Source organism: Aythya marila, assembly GCF_965140915.1.
Source record: "Aythya marila genome assembly, chromosome: 6".
NCBI classification, from domain to species: domain Eukaryota; kingdom Metazoa; phylum Chordata; class Aves; order Anseriformes; family Anatidae; genus Aythya; species Aythya marila.
In genome coordinates, this window is record NC_139047.1 from 20886122 (window position 1) to 20910224 (window position 24103).

The window sequence follows — 24103 nt, forward strand, 5'->3', positions numbered from 1 at the left end:
TTGCATCAAATGGTGAATGATTCTTTTATACCTGAGAAGTGTTTTAAAAGGGTGTGGTAGTACTGAATGCAGTATGAAGACCATTTTCACAGATGTTTATTCACTTTCTCAGAAGTTAATATTGTCCTACCTAATGTTTCAGAGAGAACACTTTAGAGATTTCTCCAATCTTAGTATTGATAAAAAGACACAATATGAAGAAAGTGATGTAACTTCTGTTTGAAAATGTACATGCACTGTGAAAATTTGTTAAATTATTTCAAAACAAAACAGTGAATCAAAAATACATGTCAATTCGTAGAGTATCTTTAGAATTTCATTATTTTTGCTTTATGCTCTTAAAAACCACATAATGCATTAATGAAATATCCTGATGTCTTTGCACTAACGTATCTCTCAAGATGTGGTTTATATTCTAGGGATATTTTTTGCTGAACAATATGAAGAAAAAACTGATGAGCCAATTTCCTGTCTTGTACTGGTGGGATTAGATATGATCAGATTTAATCAGAACAAGAAACTATAAACAGTTTCAAAATACAGCCTACCTGCAGTGCCACCCTGTGGCTTTTTTTTTTTTGTTTTCCTTGGCTTCTTTTAAAATAGCCAGTTTCTGCTAGTCCTCCACGAGGAAGATGATATGAACTGCTAAAACTGTGTTACTGGCTGCAGACCTGTTTAGCAAGGAACACACAGTAGATTTTCTTGCCTCGCTTGGGGGAGGCAGCACATTGTGGCCTTTCAGAAACCTGTTCAGAGGGAGGAATAGAAAGAGGATTTCTGAGCCTTTCAGTCATCTTCTGCATCAGATCTCTAAGCAATGGCTATTTTGGTCACTGAAATGGAAAGATCACATCAGAGCAAGAGAGCAAAGAATGTACCCTTTGACAGCAATAACTTGGAGGAGCGTGTTAACTGGTCCAGCTGGTCCAGCTCGTGCTGTGTATGAGTATGCCTTAGGTATCGTAGTCAGTTGTATAGGAGGACAATTTTTTAAATATTAGATTCTCTAGGTACATTTCTTATGGAGATAGTTGATGCTCTTTTTCATTGAAGACATCTGCATTTTTGTTGACTTTAACTGAAAGATGTCAGAGGACATTCTTAAAATCAGTTGTGCTTTGAGCAATATGTTATGCTTTGCCTTACAGCATTTTAAAGGGTCTAAATCTTAGCAGGAGAAGTACCTGCAGGTTTAAGACTGATTTTTCACATAGAAGGTAAATAATACAAGGTTGAGGACGTTTCATACCAGTCAAGCATTTAAGGAGGAACTTCTCAGCACTTTGCCTGCCTTAGAGAGCAGAACCAGTTTTCTTCCTTGTAGCCAGCTTTGTCTTGCCAAAATCCCTGGTTGAAAGGCAATGTTTTTCCCTCTCTGTATCTTCACTCAGCCTCTCAGGCAGGGAAGAGAGCAGACCGGTTTGTCTCTCTTCTCTAGGTGGTAGTGCCAACATCACCATCCCAGGCAGACGCTGCAGCAGCACTTCTCTAGGGACGCTATCACATCCCACCACCTGCTTCCAGAATTTATTATTGGAAGCTGCCCTTCCACTCGGTTGTCCAAACAGACCTGTTTGCCTAAAGTTTTGAGTATTAAAATTATTGCCCTTGATATTGTAAGAGTTGCTATTTGCAGTGCATTGAATGCACTTTCAGTATTTTCTTGCTACAGAAGTAGTTATTTTAATAGAATGAGCTATCATAACATATGCTGGGATACTTTTTGCAGCTTGTATTTTCCTGCCCTTTAATTCTTCAGAGCCTTTGACGCTTGCATCACCTGGCTGTCAGCTTGAGCTGCCTGCCTCAGTTTCCTCATCTTTAAAGAGCAATTGCTGCCTGCGTCTGGCTGGGGCACATGAGCAGTGCACAAAGTGAGCGTGGGCTGGTACAACCTTGCTGTCTCCAGCTGCAACCAGGTCCTCTTCCTTAACCAAAATCTAAATAGCAGAGCACAGAATGTACCAGGCTGCATGTTTAATGTGTATGTGCTTTCTGTGGTACACAGGTACTTGTGTTGAGATGCATCTCAGTTATGAAAGCTGGTCTCTTCTTGAAAGCTAACGTTTATTCCAAATTACCGTATCTTCCTTGTTCATGGGGGACATGAGTTGTAGTCTGAAAGCCAGCAGTGGAAAGGGCTGGTACTGCAGCAAGTTGCACTGCTTGCTGTGTGGCACTGTGGAGTCATAAAGAGGCAGAACTAAATATTCAAAGTTTTTTTTTCCAGCATTGGCAGGACTTCCCTTGTGTGACAGGAACCTTTTTTTAAAAAAATAAATAGAAATGCACTGTGTATATAAGCAAAATGCTGAATTCCTCACTATTTGCTGTTAATTCAGTGAAACAAAAGGTTTAAAAAGCAGTTAGTACTTTATTTTCCTACTATTGTCCTACTTTATTTTCTTAGAACTACTTCCAATTAAATACATCTCTTTGGAAGCCTGGCTTTCTGGGTAGCAACAGCCAAAGTTAGAAGACGATGTGAGGGAGAGTAATTGGGACGTTTTTGATTACTTATCTTTATTTAGGAAGCTTGTTAGTTCTTTCTACCAGTCTTAATGCATCCCCACTACTGCAGCACTGTAAACTAGAGTCCATGCTTTAAAGCAGTTATTGCAGAACTCGTTCAGGCCACAGTAAGATACAAGAACAACTTCATTGTACATTGAATCTTGTTCTTTGTTCAGTGGATGTTTTTTGAATGGCTCAAGTATAAGTCATGGACAATTCTGATTACTCTTTCTTAAAATGTAACCCAGAAAACTGAAATGTACACATGCATGCACCTTCTTGTGTATCACATGTCTCAACTTGAGTCCCTTCTGTATTAGAAGTTTTGGCTAGCAAAATGTCTCACTTCATTCTGTGGATCAGAAAAAGGTTGCCGTTTTAATTTAAGAAAATACATATAAAAACTTTTATACAGTGTGATTCAAGTTGTGGTAAGACTTCAGCCATGTGAAGAAAAGCCTGTTTGTGTCTTTGATGGCACTTTATTTCATTGAGAAGGAAGATCTGTGCTAGCTGTTGTGAAGCTGGCATTTATGACTACGCTAAATGCCCTTTCATATATTTTTAATAGGTACTTTTGTTTATGTCTTTCTTTAAAATATAAAGACTTGTCATGAGCTCACCTCTAAAACTTTATCAACTTTTATGAAAAAAACAACTTTTTAGTTTTAGAAACAATCCAAAAAATTCCATATAAAACATTGTTTGTGCATCCTGTTCCTTCAGTTCTGTGATATGCCATGCCTAATTCAGATTTTGATAGAAAATTGCCAGAAATAGTCACCTATCATAACTGTTTGCCTTTCTGCTGAAGGGTTGCAGAGTTTACAGGGCTAAAGTAAAACACTGAATCATAAGCACTCGATGAGTGTTATGCCTATGTCTAATATGTCTAAGAGTGGAAAATACCAGGTGAGCAGACCTGGTTCAGTGGCTGGTATGTCACTACCATAATGTGATTTTTTTTTTTCCATATGAAAACAAGACACCTAAAAAGATTTGTGATCTTGCCATAGCATGAGATACTACTGGACAAGTAAATATATTCACTTATCTCTGCTCCCCGCCCTCCACTTTTGGTCCAGCAGAACTCAGCTTCATTAAACTGCTCTGTTCACTTTTCTTCTTTATTTCTGCTTTCGCTCAGTGTTGTTCTTCGTAAGCTTTTTCATTTGATAGCATTTCAGTATTTGTACTCCACACAAAGGGAAGTGTTTGAATACTTATATTGCCTCTGAGTAGGTAGAAAATTGAGCTGACAGCCCTGCCCTGTAAAGAGCTTATAGAGAACCTGGTATGTTTTAACATACCGAATTATAAGTGTCTGTTTCGTACAGTTGCACAGATGAGATGGGCTGCACAAGTCGTACAGCACTGTGATGAGCTGCATGCCCATGCAATGCAGCGTGTTGTACCTGTTTTCTAGAATATCTGGTTTATCTAGTCGCAGTCTCACTGACCTACTGTTGAGGTAGCACAAAGAGTTTTGATAAGTGGATGTTCCAGTAACTTGCTAGAATGGGGGGCAGTGAAACATGAGCTTTGCCAATTTTTGCCTTCGTCTATTTAGCTTGCAGAATACATTGCTCTTTGTGTTTTTGTTTTGTTTTTTATTTTTGCTTTTCCACATGGTCACGCTTGGCAGGTCTCTAGGATATATATATTTTTTAAACTGTAATTGTGCAAATAGCGCTTTAAGGATCCTACCCTGTTACCTTCAATTTTCAACTACTTTGTTGAGGCTACCATATTATCTCTATGTCTAGAATTAGCTCTGTATTTTGGAAGTATTTTTTCAACTCTTTGTTGATTTTGAACTTTCTTCTTTTAAATACTGGAGTGAATCCCCTGACATGATATGCCCATTACAGAAATTGGTATGATACACTGCCAGTTTAGTTGACAATGATACTGATACTGAAGATGTGTTGTTATCTGGATTAAATAGTTGATGTGCATGCATATTAAGTAAGAGTGTTTTTCTTCCTCATTCCTGTCCTTCAAGTAGCAGCGAACCTGGGGCATGGTCCTTCCCATGTGCCGTCTGCAAATCTGTGGTCTTTCGCTCCCCAGGCATCCCTTCAGAATGGGCGTCCTCCTGTAAACCAGTTTAAGCTCCTGTAAAACAAAGTCTTATCTGAATTACATGCTGACATCATTACATGGGGAGGGCTTTTCAGTACAAAATTTAATATTGATCCCAGTGCAGTTACGTATTATTTTTGCATCGTCTTGTGCTTACTTCACTTTAAGGAAGTACCTGGAACTTGCATGGCTACATACATATCTACAGTTATAAACCTTGTCTTTTATCATCTGATAAGCACACAAACTCAAAAGATTGAGAGAACACCACAAGATAAGCTGCTCTGAATGTTCTGAGGAACTGAGGGAGTTATTGCTGGGTGTTTGTTTTTTTTTTTTTTTTCCCTTAAAGCAGCAGTGTATCATATGTAAACATTCAGAACAAGAAATTTGTTAAACCTCCTATTAAAGCTACATCTAAATTCCCTATAGCAATGGTGCCATAAAAATATCTGGCAAAGTGCAGACTATTCTGTCAAGAGAGAGATGTGATTATGAAAACTTGTATGGGGAACTTCAATCTGAAAATTTCTGAATTAAAGGAGGGGATTTTCCAAAACAAAAATCACTGTGGGAGCTTTATTCCGTCTTGTCAGTTTTTCAACTTTCTAGACCCCTGGCAGTGATTTAAGGAAGCACAGTGACTCTGTTTGGAGCTGTATTTCTCAGATCTCCAAAACCATTGAGGTCTCTCTCTCTTTTTTTTTGTTAGTTGTTTGGGTGCATTTGACTGGTGAATCCCATAGTGACGTTTAGTGTGCCAAAAAGTCTTTGCTATGTGTGGCTCCTGCTTCTGCTGCTTGAGGAAAATAATATTGCTTCAGTTCTCCTTGGTGTTGTCTAAGTAAATTGTGAAGAGATGCGAGGTCTCCAGAATCTGACAAAATGTCTTGTACTGACCTTTAAATAATAAGGTGTCTGTTAGAAAATCCAAATTCTTTTTCCCTGCAGTTCTCTGCCATAAGTGAGTAGGGTTGGTCCACTTGGTTGGTCCTTTTTTATTTTTATTTTTCATTAAGAGTTTTAAATTGTTGGATAGAGACTTCCTTTAATTATGCAGCTCCAGGCACAAGTCACGTTTTTCCCTTTGTGTCCTCTGACAATGGCTCAGTAGCAGCTAACCTCTTCTGGATCTTAAGCACTTTAAAAGGTAGAACAGTTTCCATTGCTCTCTGCCTGGCTACTCAGTATGGGTTATTCGGTTGGTACAAGACTGACACATTTTTTCAGTGCGGATTTTTGGGTGATTATTCTTTTTCTTTCATTTTTAAATTGCATCATTCAGCAATGTTTTGGGAGCTAGTTCTGCCAAGGGACCGGTTTCTCTATGCCACAGCCCCAGCGCAGTATCGGTTACCTTCTGGGGCTACGCCTGTGCCACCAAGAGGAGGAGTGGCTGGGGTGTGGGGCTGGCTGTCCCTCCAGCTTTCATCTTGTAACATGAGTGAGGATCATGATGATGAAGGCACACTGGCCTATGGATTACTAAATTCTGGTTGGCTTTCAGCTGTGAATAGTCCACTGCTGTTTTAACCATAGCATTGGAGCAGTAGTGAGTGTTACACCTGTGTGTGCCACAGCAACAGCTTCATTTATGGAAATAACCAGAGTACCAGACTTGTGGTTATTTGTTTCATTCCCTTTTCTAGCTCTCAGGTGTAGTGAGATTTAGGTGTACTGCTATGAATAGGCTGAGCTCCAAGCTTTTGTGGAGGATTATAAACTGGGATTAAAATAAAAAGGCATTACTTGATCATTAATCGGTGATCTTATTGCAACATTGTCACAACAGACCAAGAAATGTTGATCCTGGCTTTTCCTGGTGTTTAGTTTAATATGTATGCAAGCAATTCTTTAAGTGCATGTTGGCATCTCTAAAATAAAAACATGTCTTGCTGAAACTTCCCAGAGGCAGCTGAATTTGGCCTGTTTGTGGCTTTCCTGCCTACATGCAGTGCTAAATGAAATAATACAGTTGTTGCACAAACAGGGAGGGTTATAAAGGTAGCTTCACTGTGACATTGCATCTGTCGTGAGAGCTTTCCCAGATAAAAAGAATATAGTAATTATATGATTAAACAATAAGGAAACTTTTTGGGTTGTGCACTTCCTCAGGCTATTAACCTAACCACTAATTAACTAACAGGAAATTCCAGACCTGAAAATTTCATTATTGCTATACTAAACTGTGAATATATGTGTGTTAATGAGAATTACATTATAGCCATCTGTATCATGTTTTTGAATTGTGTCAAAGCAGGAGAAGCAGAATATACCATCTGTTACCTAGCCATAGTAACATGCTGCATAAATCAAGTCGCCAAAAAAAAAAAAAAAAAAAAAAAAGAAAAGAAGTTCCCCTTATTTACAACCCTAGTTATCACTTTATTTATTGTATTTTATTTGTAACAACCGCTAGTGCCGTGGCACTACCACCACTATAGTAATCATGGTAATGACACTATTCTGTTTGCTTTGTTTTGTTTACAACTTCTATGGTATAACTTCAGTATTCCGGGAGGAAGAGCTTCTTGAAGTGATAATTTCTGGGCAGTTAATGACTCCTCAACTTCAGTTCTGTATTCTCTCAAATATGTTTGAATCCCCCAAACCAAGAAGCTAAGCATTGCCTTGCAATTTGCAGTTCTATTTTGTTCTTAGGTAAATAAATTTTTCTAGATAATGTCTACTGGTGAACTCCCTTTCTCTGAACAGTGAGCACGAATTGAAGCGTTTCACTGTCATCTGCGGGTTTTTGCTGTGCCTTTTAAGCTTTGTTTACTCTTTTTTGTGGGTTCTTTTTGCCAGTATTTTATTTTTTTTAAATAAAAATCTTATTTGGGAAGAAAACTGGCACAGAAGAAGACAGCTGTGGGATAGTGAGGCAGATCCTTAGCAATAGAGATGAAATGTGACTCAGCAAGGTTTAAAATGCAGCTAATGATTGCATGTTACCTTTTGTGCTGAGTAGGGAGAAGAGTGATCTTTGATGTGAAAAGTTAGGATAAAAGGTGGTAATTGAGATAGAGAGGTGGAAGAGTCACACAGCAGTTTAAGGGAAGTCACCCTGTGGACAGGTAGCCTAAATACGGATTTATCTTGTTGTCCCCAGTAGGTTTTTTTTTGAGTAGGCACTCTCATTTTGTCCTTGACTTGCACAGCTTTGGTGAGAGCTCTTAAGTACTAACTTTGTATTCAAGTTAAATGAACAAAATTCTGTTTCTCTGCAGACTGTAATGCAACAAGTGTGGTTTGAATATAATGAGGAATTCTTCAAATGTAGCAGTATATCTACAATGTAAATGTCTTATTTAATGCTACAGGAACATAGAAAGAACTTATGTTCTGTGGTAACCAAAAGGATGAAGGGAAACTAGCTGATAGTCTTTAGGTTATAGACTAGCAAAAATCTTCTGTGTGTCCGGAAGGACTTTCAAGAAAACTAAAGAAGTGTAGCATGTTATGCTAGACTTTGCTTAGCTAAATTTATGTAAAAATAAGTACAAAGTATGAGGAATCTCTGAAAGGAGGCCACCTTGGAGTTCCACAGTTCCTGCTGGAACTTTTGGTTCACCATAATAATAACCTGGAAAAATGTGAGGTGACAATCAAAAGTTGTCATTCATGGTCACTAGAGGAGACATGGCTTTGTAAAATCCTTCTGTAAGTTTTCATAGCAAAGTGACTGGATAATGAAATGAGGTGAAATTCACGTTAGATAAATTCAATAGGAATTGGTTTATTTGTATTAGTAAAGGAATAGAGAAGAAAATAAATGACATGATTGTGCCGCTGTATAACGACAATCTAGTGCACAGTTCTGGCTTCTCCAAAAGGTTATAATGGAACTGGAGGAGTAGGTTCTGGGACAATGAATAGGGATGGTCAAAGGTGTAATATGGTTTTCATATGAGACATCATGACGTGGTCTCTCTGGTCTCATGTCAGTATATTTACTCTTTTACGTACATGCAGTGATGTGTTGTAAGTATTCCAAGTAAGTGAAAAGAGAACATGCAATAGAATCATCTAATGATACTGCATAAAATCCTTAAACCAAATGTTAAATAATGGAAAAATAATTAAGTTCCCCTTCATGTTGAATGACTATACAAATTGTAATCAGCTTTCCTTGTTGATGTGTGACTTGCCTAAGAAAAACAAATTCTTGGTCTGCTTCCAAGCCATTTGGAATCCTTTGTCTATGCTCTCTTCTCCAGTTCTTTTTGATAGAACAAAACTATTTGCCTTTCCCTGGAGACTTGGCTGCGCTGATCCGTCACAGATGAGATGTCATCTCAGTAGGTACAAAGCAACTGAAGAAACAGTATTTAATAAAGCAGGAATTTAATCTGGAAGATTGCCTATTCTTAGCTAGTAATCCAGGTTTCCTGCTATTCTTGCTACTTTCAGGCTTCAGTTTCTCATGGATATTATTTAAAAAATAATAATCAACTATTTCAGGGTTAGATGGAATATCAGATAGTTTATAAATAAAAAGTTTTTTGTTTGTAACGATAGAGACAATAGGTTCAAAGAGCTTCCAACTGCACAGATCTGTCCCCATTGATTTAAAAAAAAAAAAAAAAAAAAATTCTGACCAACTTTTCCATATGTAGATAACTGGTACACATCCATTATGTTTAACAGCCTATTAGGCTTTGAGGTGGGAGGGTTGTTTGAATTTTCTCTTTTTACTTATTATAGAAATTCTCAATACTCTGGTTAATCACAGACAACTGAATCTGAAGATATCTAGAGATCTAAAAATGAATATTGGGAAGTTGTGGCTGTTTTTTCTGTTCTTGCTTGATATGCAAATCTCCATATCCTTTTGCTCTCAGAAACAACTCTGTGGATTAGTACAGATGTTTGACGTACTCTAAAGAAGCGACCTATACAGGGATCTCCTTAGAAAGTATTTTGTGTCTAGCACTGTAGTGTCATATTTAGCAAAATTAGATCATTTATTTCTCTTAAAGCATGCATGCACAAGAAATAAAATTCTATGTTTATGAACTGTTCGCATACATTCCCTTTTGCTGCTGAGGGTAGTCAGTTGATTTTTCCTTTTTAGGGAATGCTTGCCAATACAGCAATGCCAAGATGAGTAGTAGTATGTTTTATGGGAAAAATGAGAAGCATTTAAAAATGAATTCTGAAGAAATTATAAGAAAACATCTTAATTCCTCTCCCATAGATCTTATTTTCTAATACGCTGTCTAAACTCCTTTCACCAGGTCTTTTAAGGAGCATTTTTATATCAGTTTGTCATATAAAAGTTTTGTGCAAATCAACAAAAAATCAACAGCAATAAATATACAGCTTTATATGTGAAATCCCTGAGAAGGAAATTGCTAAGTAAATAAACAGTATATAAGACTTAGTACCACAAGATACCAAAGAACAAAGAAAAACAGACATTATGAACATTAACTGAATATGTCTAGCTACAGCCCTTAGACTAGGTAATCTTTCTGAGTGGGATTTCCAAATGTTTTATACTGTGTAGGACAAGTTTGCTACAGGGAATATGTTGGTATCTTAGATTACATTGATACCCTGTTTGCCCTGAAACTTTTACTATTGGTGATCCAAGTCCTGCAAGTCCGGCTGGGTTTGTATTGCTGCTGACCCCAGCTTTTCAAGCAATTAAAATAGTTGCGAGGTTTTCAGTTCTAAACATTATTATCTCTTGAAGTTTAGCTCTGGATTGCCCTTTACTTGGAATGCCACCGAGCTTTGATCTGATGGTTTGTTTCATTTAACCTTACATGTGCTGGGTAAAACTGATTTTGTCTGATACAGGGGTGAGTGGATGCTTTTGACAGGACTTCTTGGGTAACAAAGGCCAGCTAAGGAGTTGTCAGTGATGTTAGTCACCACGCACAGATGTTATCCTCTCCCAAAGTGGTACACAAACAGCTTCAAAACACTCTGTGGCCTGATACAGATCTAGAAGCAGTATTTGCTAATGATAGGAACCTGCAGGATGCACTTGCCCAAAAGAGTTTGACTGCATTCCTTCCCATTACCTGAGAAGATTTAATTGTAAGCAGTTTTTATCTTGCTGCATATGTGAGGTTTGACTTTGACAACAGGTTGAGAATTGTTTTTCAAGCAGCTTGTGTTTTTCTTGATAATGGTGTGAAGCTTCTGTTATTACCCTACTTCAGAGACTGCAAAGTCATTTTCTTCCCAGGTAGTGTAAATGTTGATCTTTTGTGATGCTGATTACTCAAGGTCTTAAGCTTCAATAAATTTGTAGGCAGTACTGATGATCAAATCAACTGGATTTGCAGTTATGTGCCTCTGCTACCAAAGTATTCCACCAACCACTAACATTTGCTCACCTGAACTGCTTAGTTGGGTGTCTTACAGATGGAGAAATGGGGAAGGATAAAAAGCACAGAGAAAGGAAGAGTTCTAAAACTTCCCACTGAAGTTGTCTTGCAGAAAGAAAAGGAGTATGGGTGATGGGATTGGATTCTTTTTATGGTATGAAGCCACGGAAGATACAACAAAGCTACTTAATACTCTTTTGAATTGGCTGAAGTAGACGTGTCAGGATTAATGACTATACAAATCTCTAGATGTACTATATAGGCTGTTTGGTCAGGTGGTGGGATTATAAATAGGTAGGCTTACTGATGTCACCAGTAAAAGAAAGAAATGACAGAGTGCTTGCCATGCACACACTTCTTCCACACACACTTCCAGACCTTCTACCTACATATGCTGTTGAAAGAAATTCACTTGATTTTAATGAAGAGAGACCTGTGTTATCTCAGAGGTAAGCAGAAAAGTAGTTTAACCATTGTTAGCTGTACTTCCTCCCTCTCCTTGTTTAGGTGATCAGCAGGCTTCCAGGTAATACTTACATTATCTTACTGGCCAGCATCCTACTAGCAGTTCTTTTGTTTGATATGCACAGGTAAAACTTTGACCTGCAGAGCTGTTTTGGTTGGTGTGAATGGGAATTCTGGAAATGTTTGATGTAAGGTGACAAATATTTTGCAAGACTAAGGATGAAAGTGTTGGTATTTACACAGCATTTCCTTGATTGTTTGGTTGAACTCATCTGAACTCCTGTTGTGAGGAAAAATATTTACCATAATTACGTCCCTGTAGCAGCGTCGAAGTCTTTGCTCTTGTAAGAAAGGCAGATTCAAGTATAGGGCAGTACATAAGTAGTCAGAATCCAAACATAGACCAGTAAAAGGAAAGAATTGAAGTCTGTAGTGCTGTTTTCAGAGAAAGTATGTAATTCTTCCAGTCCAAGGTACAAAAGCCTTTTTATCCCCTTACTGGCTCAAAGACCAGGGTGAATAAAGACTTGTAAGTTTATCCATGTAGATGGATTGCTAGAATTTCAGTGGTGTGCTTCTGGGTACAGAAGCTGTTCCATCTGTTATTTTAAGTTACAGATTGCTGTCTGAAAGTTCAAATAAAATTATTTTAATTGAGGAATGTTGTATTTCATGGAGACAGTAAGGCTTTTCTGACTTTGCTCATCTTTCATCTAATTTTTATCTAAAACTTTGGAAGAAAAGTTCTTTTTAATAAACTTGTCGAAGTCAGTGCCTTTGGTGTTTAATACAGTGGAGTCCATGCTGTGTGCTCATTCAGGAGGTGAATACAGTGTTGTAGCACAGTAGTTAGAGCAAGTCACTTACTCATCAGCTTAATTTATAGCAAAGTTCCCTACTTTCCACAGAGCAGGCTACTACTGCTGCTAATAGTTGTAAAGGTTAGTAAGATACAGGTTTCTCCCCTTCCTAAAGACATTTTTTTTTCCTACAGTAAAGTTAAGGCTGAAGCCCTGTAGCCTTTTTCAGAAAGTGCAGAGACTTTCTAATGGAGTAACGGGGCATCCAAAATAGCTTTGGTGTTACCAAACATGGTGCAAGGAGACAGTTTTCTTTGAAGAAACATCGTCTTTCAGGCCTGTTGCAGGAATGCAGTAAGAAACAGATCTGGGGCATTTTGAGTGTTCAGAAGAAAGTGGAGGAGGGAGCTAACAACAGCTCTTGTATGAAGGTGGGGATGAGTCTGGGGGAGGATGTTGTAGCATTTCTGTGGGCCCAGAATTGCCAACCAATGAGGGAGTTGAAGTTAAAGGGGGACAAAGGGGAGGGAGGCTCCTGCTGCCAGTGGCAGCAAAAGTGGGTATGAAAACTGCTGGTCAGGCAGATGCTACAAAGAGCTGGGCTAGGACTTTGGGCTGTGCTTCCTATCACCCATCACCCCACAGAATGCACAAGAGATCGGGCTTGAGCTCCAGCAGCAGCACTGACTTTTGAGGAGGTGGTAAGTGCCACCCTGCTCCTGAAGGGCTTTGCCACTGCTTTCTGAGGGTGTGGGTGCTACAGGGGATGCTGTGAGAGATGAGCAGGAGAATCTGGTGGTAGATGGACACTTACTGTGTTTGTTTGAGGTTTTGCATGGAGCATTTGCCTCAGATGTTTGTGGAAATAAAGCTACATGTGGGGGATAGGGAAACCTCTTTATTACATCTTAGCTCTCAGGTTAGCAACTAAGTTGAAAAATGAAAGTGCTGAGATGCTTCTCTTGCAATTTAGTGAAGGTAATGCTTGCTTTGGTACAATTTCCTAGCCTGAGCTTTTTCTTCTTGCTTTTTCTTTCTTGTAATTAACTCATTTTCTGACATGATTCTGTGTAGTAACTCCCTCTTGCTCCTCTTTTGTCAGTTTTTCATGTGTCACATACCATCTGTTTAATTTCGGCAACTTCAAAATCTTCTTCCTCAGGATAAAAAACTTTCTCTGCTTTCCAGTCCGTTCCAGTGCTTCATGTAGCGTCTGTTCTCCAATTTACTAAACCCTCCTATTTCTTGTTTATGCGAATGTACAAAATATTTTGAAGTTTTACCAAACTATAAGGAGCTAAAGGACCCAGCTGCCAGAAGGCGGCTGCTGGTGGCTGTAGAGCTTTCAGCCAGGGATAAAGGTTGGTCTGTTCCAAATACCTGCTGGAAAACACAGAATGAGCTGCAGTTCTTCTCAGAGCCAAACTCAGTGATTCTTCACCTGGGAGACTGGAGCATTGCAGCTGCACCCAACCTTTTGTAGCAGCTAAAGAGAAGATGGGTAAAGTTTGTTTTCCATGTTGCTGCTGCAGTGCTTCCCAGGTACTGGCCTGCATTGTTTTACCTGTGTTGCCCACCTGCACCTATGCCATGTTACCTGTATTTGAGGGATGTGGAAAAAGGGAAGGGTTTTTGCTACTCTTTCCTGGCTGCTGTGCTACTGAGTGGTTCTGCTTTTCTTTTCCTTGCCTCTTCACAGCCTCTAAATCCATCCAGTGCCTGCCTCCAGTGTTACTTTTAAAATGTGATTCTGAATGGCAGAGAAAAAGGAACAGAAGAAAAGCTCAGATAAATTGGCAATTCTTTACTCTATTGATGTTCGGAATAGTGGCAGAAAAACCCACGAGCACAGCTAGGTGTTTCATCTCCAGGCTTTGAAAAGACTGGCGCTATACCTGCTTTCATGACTAGAAGATAACGGCCAGAAGGGCAAATTTAGGTTTTGCAAGCCCTTAATTGAACTTTTCTTGCTGGTCATAGGAGAAGAATATCTTTGTGAGTCTGCTTTTATAGAAATACTTGAAAAAAGATTTGAGAGTTTGTTCCTGGTGGAGGTAACATATGTTTGCTCAAGTTTTAAATATTTGTTAGATTTATTACTGTATCAAAGGTTAAGCTCCCCATTTGAGCTCAAGCTGCTCTTCGTTTCTTTTCCTGTTTATTCAGCCAGTTATATATTACTCAATAGCTGTTACAGATTTACTGTTTTCTCTTCCCTGCTCTCTTTCTTTTCTGTCAGGCTGTTTGCATAACAGTAAATATAATAAAGGCTAAATGAGTCATATGTAGTTTTAATAGTTCTGAATATCATTCAAGTTTTTTGATTTTTCTTTTGGTAGCAAACCTGTTTTTCTAATTTGATACTTTTATCTAATAGCAACCTTTCCACAAAGTATCTGCTTATTACAGAGGCATGTTGCACTTGACATGCCAAATTTGAATTTAGTGTTAACACTATTTATTTCACAAATCCAAGTTCTTAACCTCCTTAGAAGTAATGCTGTTGGAAGTGATTTTCCTCCACTTCCTTCCCCCACCGCTTCCCGTTTTTAAGAAGATATAGTACTTTTGGCACAGCATAATGTGGTATAAAAGATCACTTGTGTAAGAATACATTTTGATAATTCCTTAATAATAATAACCTTTTATGCAAATTTATGGCATAATGTATTTTTTATCCTCTGTTGTCTGCTAGGATTCTGAGCTCTAGGCTGTTTTGCTAGCAGCAGGGCAAATCTTATGCCTCGAGAGGAGCTAACTGGTTTTGCTGGATGGCATAAAGTGACATGGAGTCAGTGGTGATCTGTGCTCAAGAGTTAGTATTTCATGTGTTTTAAGTGACCTTGAAAAGGTCATTGTAATGGTAGTTATGGTTTGGCTTTTAAGGGCAATGAACAAATTTTTGCTTTTTTAGAAAATTAATTATAAATTTGAAACTCATGCTACAGAAATCTATCCTGAAGTTGGTGCCCCTTTTAATATAGGGAGGGCCACAATTAAAAACATGCCTGTGCCATACAGACTTGTGTTTGTTGCCTCTGAATCCCCCCTTTTTCCTCCTAAAAGGAGAAAACATTGCGTGAATTATGGCTTGAATACAGTCTCTTCTGTTTTCAAGACTGCCACTGCCATGGGGACAGACAATCAGACGGGCAAGTGTCTGTTCCAAATGGTCTGCAGGGAACTGAAGGATTCATTTGCTGCTTTCACTGTGTACCAGACGTCCGAAGATTCCATTTAGCTTTCACCTTACTGTCATGGTTACAGTCCTAGTCCTGTGATTTATTTCTCTCTAGGATAAGACTCTTTTTAAAAATTCTTTTCTTTAGAACTCTGAGGCTAGTTAGGGAGGGATTCAACACGTCCCATTGATTAGGAAAAACTTTTTTTCTAGCAAGAGCTTTGAAAACATACCTTGATTCCTGGGATGCCTCGTATTTGTGGTCCAATTCCCTTATGGAAGGGGATGGAAAAACAGGTATTCTATGTTTGTTTTTTTGTTTTTTTTTTTTTTCTTTCACTGTAGCAATCATCTAAATGTGGGCACAAATAAGAGAATATCTGCAGAGAATTTGTTGCTTGTTGGATCGTCACTGAGTGAAGTCATAGAGATGATCTTCAAAATTCAGTTTATTAATCATATCACCTGTAGCATCACTACTGGCGTATCAGTCGGTATATCAGTTGTACAAGGTCTTTTTGTTTTTACGAGAACCCTTTTCTCAATTCTTCATTTCTAGTACCATCTCTTATGTAACATTTTTTAAAAAACAGAAATAATTTGCAGTGTTGATCTCCTTTCAGGCTTGAGAATTTGTATAGGAAGTGCACAGTGAAATATCTCATTATCACAAAAGATTTCAAAGATTTTCTTGGTTGTTCCTCCACCTGGAAATTGGAGTTGAAATGTACTTCTGTACATTTATTCTTTTGTAACTATTGAACTTGCTGCTAGATATATCTGTACAATATAAACGCTGAAGCTTCCCCGGATAGCTAAGTGGATGAGTGTGAAACCTGAAAGCTCACATCTATCTGCAGAGCAGATGCAGCAAATATTTTTTCCTTCATTCTGTCCTACAGGTATCATAAGCCTGGCTTGAAGGGATAACCTTCCAAGAATGGATAGTGCTTGCCTCTCATTGATCCATACCTTGATCTTAATATCCAGCTGGTGCTTTTATAGTAGAAATAATGATAGAGACTGTGTATCAAACAGTGATATTGATCTAGAGATGAAAGCCTAGTATCAAGGCTGATAGGCACATTGTATAGATGCCATGAGGCTGGTATAGCAAGTACTTGAGCTGCTTAATTTTAAGGATAAATATCCTTAAAATATTTTAAGGGTAGATAAGAAGAATACTAGAGTACATCAAAAGTAACCTCTTCAGCAGCACTACTTCTAACACAAATTTTGTGTAGACATCTGAATCACAAGAACAAAGCAGTGCAGAGGGTGTTCTGTCACATGAGTAGTGTAACTTTAAATTTTCTTGAACTGGAACTTTAAGTGATTGGAAAAAAAACTATATATTTGTAAAGTAACTGGTTAGAAATGTGTATATAGAGAGCTGGGATGCAGCAACCAGCAATTAAAGGTGATTAAGAAGCAATGTAGATAGTTACAGGTGATGATTTCACTTCTGTTTGCAGAGTGCAGTAGTGTTTGGGGGGGGGGGAAACTCTAGAAGCTTATAAATCAATTAGGTTTTTCTGCTTTTGAGATTTTTTTTTTTTTCCCACTTTGGGAAGAGCTCCAATTCATTGGGCAGTCTGAAGCAAAGGACTTTCAGTCCTTTCTTTTCTGTCAACTTCAGAGTTGAAGACAGGATGAGAATGAGTGAATCCAAGATGAGAAAGATAAGTCTCTCTGAAAATTAGAAAAATAGATGACTGTGTTGTGGTATGAAATAAATATAATTTTAAAGATATGTTGGCAGGTTGGACTTACCATGAAGTACTGCAAAATACTAAGATGTTTGCTTCCAGTAAGCCATGTACATATGCTGTTGTGTGTGTGTAAGTATCATTTGACTGACTGTAATGAATATCATGCGATGTTTCCTCATAATGATGAACAGATAACTTAAAAACACAGGAGTTCTGTCCTTTGTTAATAACACCCAGGACATCAGGACTCACATACAGTAGGATGTCTGGAAGAACTTTTTTTTTATTGTGAGTGAACAGATGCCAAATAGCAGATTGTAGACAGAATAAAGCTTTGTGCTTCATATGCACAAAATGTAAATCCTGAGCTCACCAGCACAGCAGAGCTGGTGGTAGTATGTGTGGGAAGAGCACTCCTGCTTGAGCATTTTCATTTTGGTCTATCCCAAGGTTAAGCAGAGTTATGCAGGCTTGACAGCAGCTTTGTAACTACTATAATGCAAGAAGCCATGTATTCCAGAGTTCCCAGGCTAAGGGAAAAATATGCCACATGGGTATGTCAATGCTATCGTTAGTATTCAGATTAAGAACAATATAAATGAAAATTGAGCTACTTCTAAGTAAAGGAAAGAGAAATATCATCCATAAAATGCAGATGAAAGTGACACTACTGTAAATTACTCCATTTTTCATGTCTTTGTGTAACTATTAAATCCCAAATTGGGAGCTCCATCTTGCAAACTTATTTAAAATGTGGATTACTGAATACCTATGTCTTACGAAATACTTTTTTTTTTTTTTTTTTTTTAAGGGGAGTGTGTATGCATATGCCCTGAAATATATAGCTGTGATTTTTATAAAAGGTAAAACCTTTCTTTTTAGTGACTTACCTTGATAACTTACATCATTTCATGGACTACAGCAAGAATCAGACAATGATGCTGCAGTTGTCATCGAGCGTTTTCCTAGCAAGTAGTGCTTGATGTTGAGGATATGCAGTAGTGATGCTTTGAAACTATAACCCCAAAGACAGAAGTGAATAAACAGCAGGAAAGATGGTGTTTTTCTCTGCTTTTTGTACAAGACAAATTTATTCTGTGAGTATTAAAGATGAATAGTACTGAGTTGGGAAGCTTGCAGAAGAAATTAGTGGCTTAAATATGTTGTCTGTGTTGCTGATATATCATTCTGAACGGAACATATTAACATAGACCTGAACTCTTGTTTGCCTGTTCCTTCACAGAGCAGATGATGTGCAAGGTGTTGCAGCTGTCTGCTACTGCTGCATTGCAATGGCGCAACATTATTGTAATAATCAAGAAAGTGTTATAACAACTGCTTTGAGTGCAAAATCAAAAGCAAGAAAAGATCTAGAAGAAGCTTTATTGAAGTGGCCTTTTTCCTCTCATAAGGTGATCTCAACAGAGCTAGTTGCTTTACTGACTTTGAGTGAAAAATTTAAAAAGTGCTACTTGTGGTTTTGGCATATCATTTTGTGAAGTTTGGTATCAAAAAAAAATATCTCTGCCCTTCATAGAAACACGCATTCTTAGTGATGCCAGAACAAACTTAAAGTTTGCTTAACAAACTTAAATCTATCTGTTGTGCAGTAGAAAGTTTTTATTCTGCTACATTGAATGAAATTTTTCAGTACCTGAGAGCTGAGCAGTTGCAGGTGAGTCCCCTTCTGGCCTTTCCCATCTTATGTGATTGCCATGGAAAACTTGAGAGATGGTCCTGATGAGGTTAGAGCCAAAATAATGTCACTGAAAGGACTATCAAGCTGTCTTTGTGTACTGTCTCATGTAATTGTGTTGAAGGATGGAAGTTAAGTACTGTAAACATTAATACTCTTTGAAAACAGGACTTGAAGAGGTGGTTGTTTGTACTGTAGCCTTTGGTTATGTAGCAGATAATTTCCTCTCTTTCTCCAGTTTTTGGGGAAAGTGTTCATTATTGAGAGGACGTGCTGGCAATAACTGGAATATCCAGGTCACTGTAAGTTCAAGTATTTCTCATTATTATAATGTGCCCTTTTCTAGTTGCTCATAGTTAAAAATACACTGCTTGTAGTTTTCTGACAGGCCTTTTTTTTTTTTTTTTTTTTTTTAAAAAAAAAAAAAACTGGCTTTCATTATTATTTTTAAATATAACATCAAATAGACGTGCTTTATTTATTTACTGTACCCAGATCTTTATTTTAAAATGGGCTTCCACACATTCAGATCATTGACGCTATTGTTTTTTTGCAAGCAGGAAATATGTTGAGATACAGCAACGAAACTTTGGTATGTAGAAGTGGGTTGTGAAGCACATAAAATGTTGATTTTATGGCCTTGCTTTTGATTTAAAAGGACACAATGCTTTTTCTTAACAAAATGATGAAATCTTATGTCTGCATTTTTGCTGAAAGAGCTTGAACATCCCTCTGGCTGCCTTTTTCCAGGGCTAGGAAGAATCAGCAGACAAAGGTTTATTATTTTTTTTCTACTTTGTTTTGAGCAGTTGATTAGACAGATCTGACATTCAAGCTGTTGGAGATTAGCAGGTAGCTGGTGAGTTTAGCTGGTGAGAAACGGGGGGGAGCATGGCCCGTCAGGGGGGTCAGCAGGTTTGCAGTGGCCGGTGCAGAGAGAAGTCTGTCAGCTGGTGGGGCTGAGACCTGGGGAAACAGGGGAAGCAGCGAGTACCTGCCCTGTATGGGATGCTGCCACACAGTTTCCAGAGGAGTTTAATTGACCTGTGTCCTTATTTGGAGTCAATTTCTATTTTAACTTCCTTTCTGGATGTTGTAGCTAAATAAGCTGTATGCTGATTCTTCCTGCAGCTTTCCTTTACTTCTGTAGTAGCCAAGAAAATAAAGAGTATGTTTTGGTTGTTCTAACTCCTTCTGATGTTTACTTTGAAAATTAGATTAGAATAAGTCTGCTTAGCTCCTAGCACATCTGGAAGCCATATGAAAATGAAAGACACTGAATGAGGCCATTTACTGAGCACCTTTTTTCTGACCTCTGAACTGTTAGTTTTATTTGATTAGAATTTATTCTCTTCATTATGGTTGCATTTTGTCTTTCTTAATTTTAAGAGTTCTCTTCTTCTCAGGAGGAAAAACTAGCTTAACAACTCACTCTCTTTTTATTAACAAAATCATTAAAAGAAAGCCTAATTGCTTTCCCAGTACCTGGTAGAGGTGAAGAGGCAAGAGAGAACTGGGCTGCTGTTTGTTGATGGATCTTTATGATGGAAAAGAATTTGAAATGATGCCATAGAGTTGGAGTTACTTGGATAATGCTGGTTTTATGATTCTTGGCATTTGAATAAAACTGTGTGTGGAGGATGCCTCTGAGAGGAAGCAGCTGCGGTAGCTTCTTGCAGGCTGCAGAGTGCAAAAGAGGAGGGGAGGGATTGCAGGTTGTAAGTGCTGTTGCAAGTGGACTTCCTCCAGCCTGTCACTTGCTGCTTTTGATTTACACCTACATATATAATAACATTCATGTTAATTCCTCTAACTGCTCCGTACCAGCTCTGGGACCATGGGGGTGCAGGACTTCATCCACCACCAGTCAGGCAGCCTTTCTTCTGAGAAGGCAGAGACACCGGACGCCAGAGAAGAAAAAAAAAATTATCTGTGAGGCCAAATGTGACTTGCTTGGGGTGAGAATGAGAGAGAGAGATGAGAGAATGGGTAAAAATAAAGAAACAGAAAACTTGAGAATGGGAATACCTCTCACTTAATAAGAGATTGTCCACAGACATTACACTGACTTTTTGGAGGTTTTTCCTCCTCTGAGCGGGGCAAGAAATGCAAGCATAACTCACCATAAAGAAACTTAAGGTCTCTTAGGGATGGGTAGGGTACATATGCCACCTTTCGTTGGTGTAAGGGGAGAGTCAGCCTCGCCAGGCTGCCTAAACCCACGTGTGTGCACACACTGCTATGTGTAATGTCATCTGCCCAGCTATCGCACCCAAATTCTGTCTACTATTTTTCCAGCTCTAGCTCTCTGCAGTGTGAACTGGACACTGTAAATAAGGCTACGTTTTACTGATGCAGACCACGCATTTACTGATGTGCTCATTTTGGATTAAGCACTCTCTGTAGTGATAGTGGAGTTTCAGCAATGAAATAGCATTTGTCTGCTTAATGGAAAACAGAGTCCACTAGCATTTGCAGATAAATCTTACTGTATTGTGTAGTCTTCAGGGATTAAATTCTGAGTTCAGTTGTAGTAAATATCTGAAGTCACCTAAAGATGTAAGGATGAATATGTAGGGTGAGAAGCAGTACTGCTTTGCTTTGGGTATGGATTTTTACTTTATTTCTTACTACTAATGTGTTAGTGGTTTTTATATTTATATAGCTTTTTATAGTTGTATTGGTATTGATGTTCTTTTTGGTAGTTATATGGAAGCTAAACTCATACAACAAAACAAAAAAACCTAAGTGGGGGAGGAGTAAAAAGCAGTTTGATTCATACTTTTTGCAACACTCACATAACCCAGAAACAATGCAGGCATGTTGCTGTAGAGACCAACGTTAAGTGTGCAGCTCACACCCTGTGTCTCGAATTGTGTGCAGAGGGAGGTGTACACCAAAACTAATTTGGAACATAAGCAGAGAGGAGGCGTAGAAGTTGATGATGAATCTTCATTCTGTGTGTTTGGACGTTTGGGAGTACTCCTGAGGAGCCTGGAGAGGCTGTGAATAGTTAATTATTCAGCTCGGAGTTCTGAAGTTCAAAACTCCAAGTTCTTTCAGAAACAGCTCAGTCATGTGAAGTTTCATTACACAGTCGTCTGTTGCAATGCTGTTCTGGACCTTGTTTGTTCTTTGTTGTAAGTGACTTTAAGCTTCATTTTGTCAAGGAAGATGTATGTTTCTAACTGTCGTATTCTCAATCTTTTGGGTTAATTCTGTAGGATAACTCCAGAAGTTAATGTATTTGGTTGTTTTTAAAGTAAACAAACTTTGGTACAACTCCAAGGATCTAAATTGCAAGCATATTTTTGGAAACTTGCTATATTATGTTTTTAAATATCCATATACAGTACATATATACAATATACATGTGTATTTTAGCTTTTAGTGTGTGACTTCATTCTAGTCTTTAAAATAAAAAATGTTTATAAGAAATGAAAAAGTTTTCATGAGGTAATGCATGTCCACAGTATTGGATGTTTTCTCATCTAATGATGCAAGTCTTGATTGTAGTATCTTTTCCTTGTAATTATATACATGAAGTGTAAAAATTGATTTGAATAGAAAGGCATGTTGTAGAAATAAGTCCTGTATTCAGAATTTGCTGTAACATAAACAGATTAAGAGGTGCAGAACGTGTTGCTTTTGGACCATTAGGTGTGTTTTTGGTGGTCTTTTATTTTTTTTCAGGTTTGCAAAGGTTTGTGTGTGTGTGTGAAATAAGACAAGAAAGAATAGTAAGAAAATAAAGATAGAAAATCTATCTTCCTCTTTTGGTGAGAGGAAAATGTGAAAGCATATTGTGACTGAAATGTCAAGAAGTATTACAACACGGTAGGATTGGTATTTTATTACTGTATAGAAATAAATAGACCTAGAGCTAGTAGGATTTGTTTAAAGGATTTTAATAATCAAAAGAGAAAATTGGGGAAGAAAAGTGTGATTATTCCTCTGTCTGTCCTATAGATTAGACATATAGCCAGTGCAATTTGGCTGCATACTGTGTAGTACAGTGTTTTTATTTAGACTAATCCAGTAAATCTGTTTGGAGAATGCTCAAGAAAAGTCTTGCCTTTGTGTACTACAAAGGAGAGGAAAAAGTCATTCAATTAACTTGACTCTTAATTTTTGTATATCTATTTCAGAAGAAAAGCTAAAGCACCTCCTCCTCCATCTGAACCCAAACCCATTGCTGTTTCTCCATTTGATGACACAGAATCAGTCAACCTCATCATGGAACAGAAAGAGAATGTAATCGATAAAGACATTGAACTGTCAGTGGTCCTGCCAGGAGATGTGATCAAATATACTACAGTTAACGGGAGGTATGATACACAGTATGATACTTTGGTTTAATTTTTCTTTCCTACTCAAGTTTACTTTGACCTTCATCCACTTTTAAACCACTCAGTAAAATACACAAGTTGTGAATTCTTTCTAGTCACTGCAGATCTCTAGGAAGAATACTGGTTTGTGTGATACATGGAGTTTTCAGATACTGTGAAAGTGTCTGTGTTAGACCTTAAAGATGAGTTCTGCTTCCTATTTAGTTACAAAGTCAAGCATTTGCTCAGTACTACTACCTATAGACTACCGTAAGTCTTAAAAAAAGGTATTATCATTTCAGAAAAAATCTATAATTCTTTTAAGAAAGCTTTTAGCTACAGCTTTGCATTTTTTTAATCAAATATGTTTTGCTGAAGCTAGTTTTAATTTGAAATGCATACTTCAGTCTGGTAATTGGCAATATAGATTGTGAGTGTAACTCCCAAGTGTCCTTTAGTTCAGAAAGACTTAGAAATTGACTGAAATCATAAATCCTAGGACTTAAAATAGTGTATTAATTATCACAGTGGGTTTACTAAGGAAATACTATTCAAACACAGCAATGGATCAGAACAGTTAGGATGCCAGTTTGTACAGACTTTTTTTTTTTGCACTGGGTAAAGTAAATGTAGCTACATCCGCCTCACATCTTAATGAGAGATAATGGGTTTTGTAGCTCAAGTCCATTTGCATGCTTTGTCATTTGCTAGAGTTGATGAGGTCACTTTCTAGATATCGAATACTGGCTTGTGGTGGAGGTTGCATTATTATTATTATTATTTTTCTTCCAGACTACATCTCATTTTTCAGGATAAATTAAATCTGAGGTCATATTTCTTAAAACAAATGTTCTGAAATAATTGGTTACTACTATGATGCTTCATAGTGTTCTTGCTAGCATGTTTACAGCAAGGAGTATTTCTGGCTGTCAGAATTATGTATTCCGACAGGTTCCTCCTTTTTTTTTCAGTCCT

At 37.9% G+C, this 24103-nt stretch overlaps 1 protein-coding gene across 5 annotated transcripts in view; it reads left to right on the top strand.

Annotated features, from left to right (window-relative positions):
- Positions 1-24103, top strand: part of COBLL1 (cordon-bleu WH2 repeat protein like 1) — a 92648-nt gene that overhangs the window by 22888 nt on the left and 45657 nt on the right. For 4 of the 5 annotated variants that reach the window (XM_082762839.1, XM_082762840.1, XM_082762843.1 and 1 more), the window contains exon 2: positions 22949-23128. In XM_082762839.1, coding sequence (XP_082618965.1) covers positions 22949-23128 — 180 coding nt within the window. Of the gene's footprint in view, positions 1-21846; positions 21941-22948; positions 23129-24103 lie in introns of those variants that run through there. The other variant, XM_082762841.1, reaches the window with a different exon arrangement.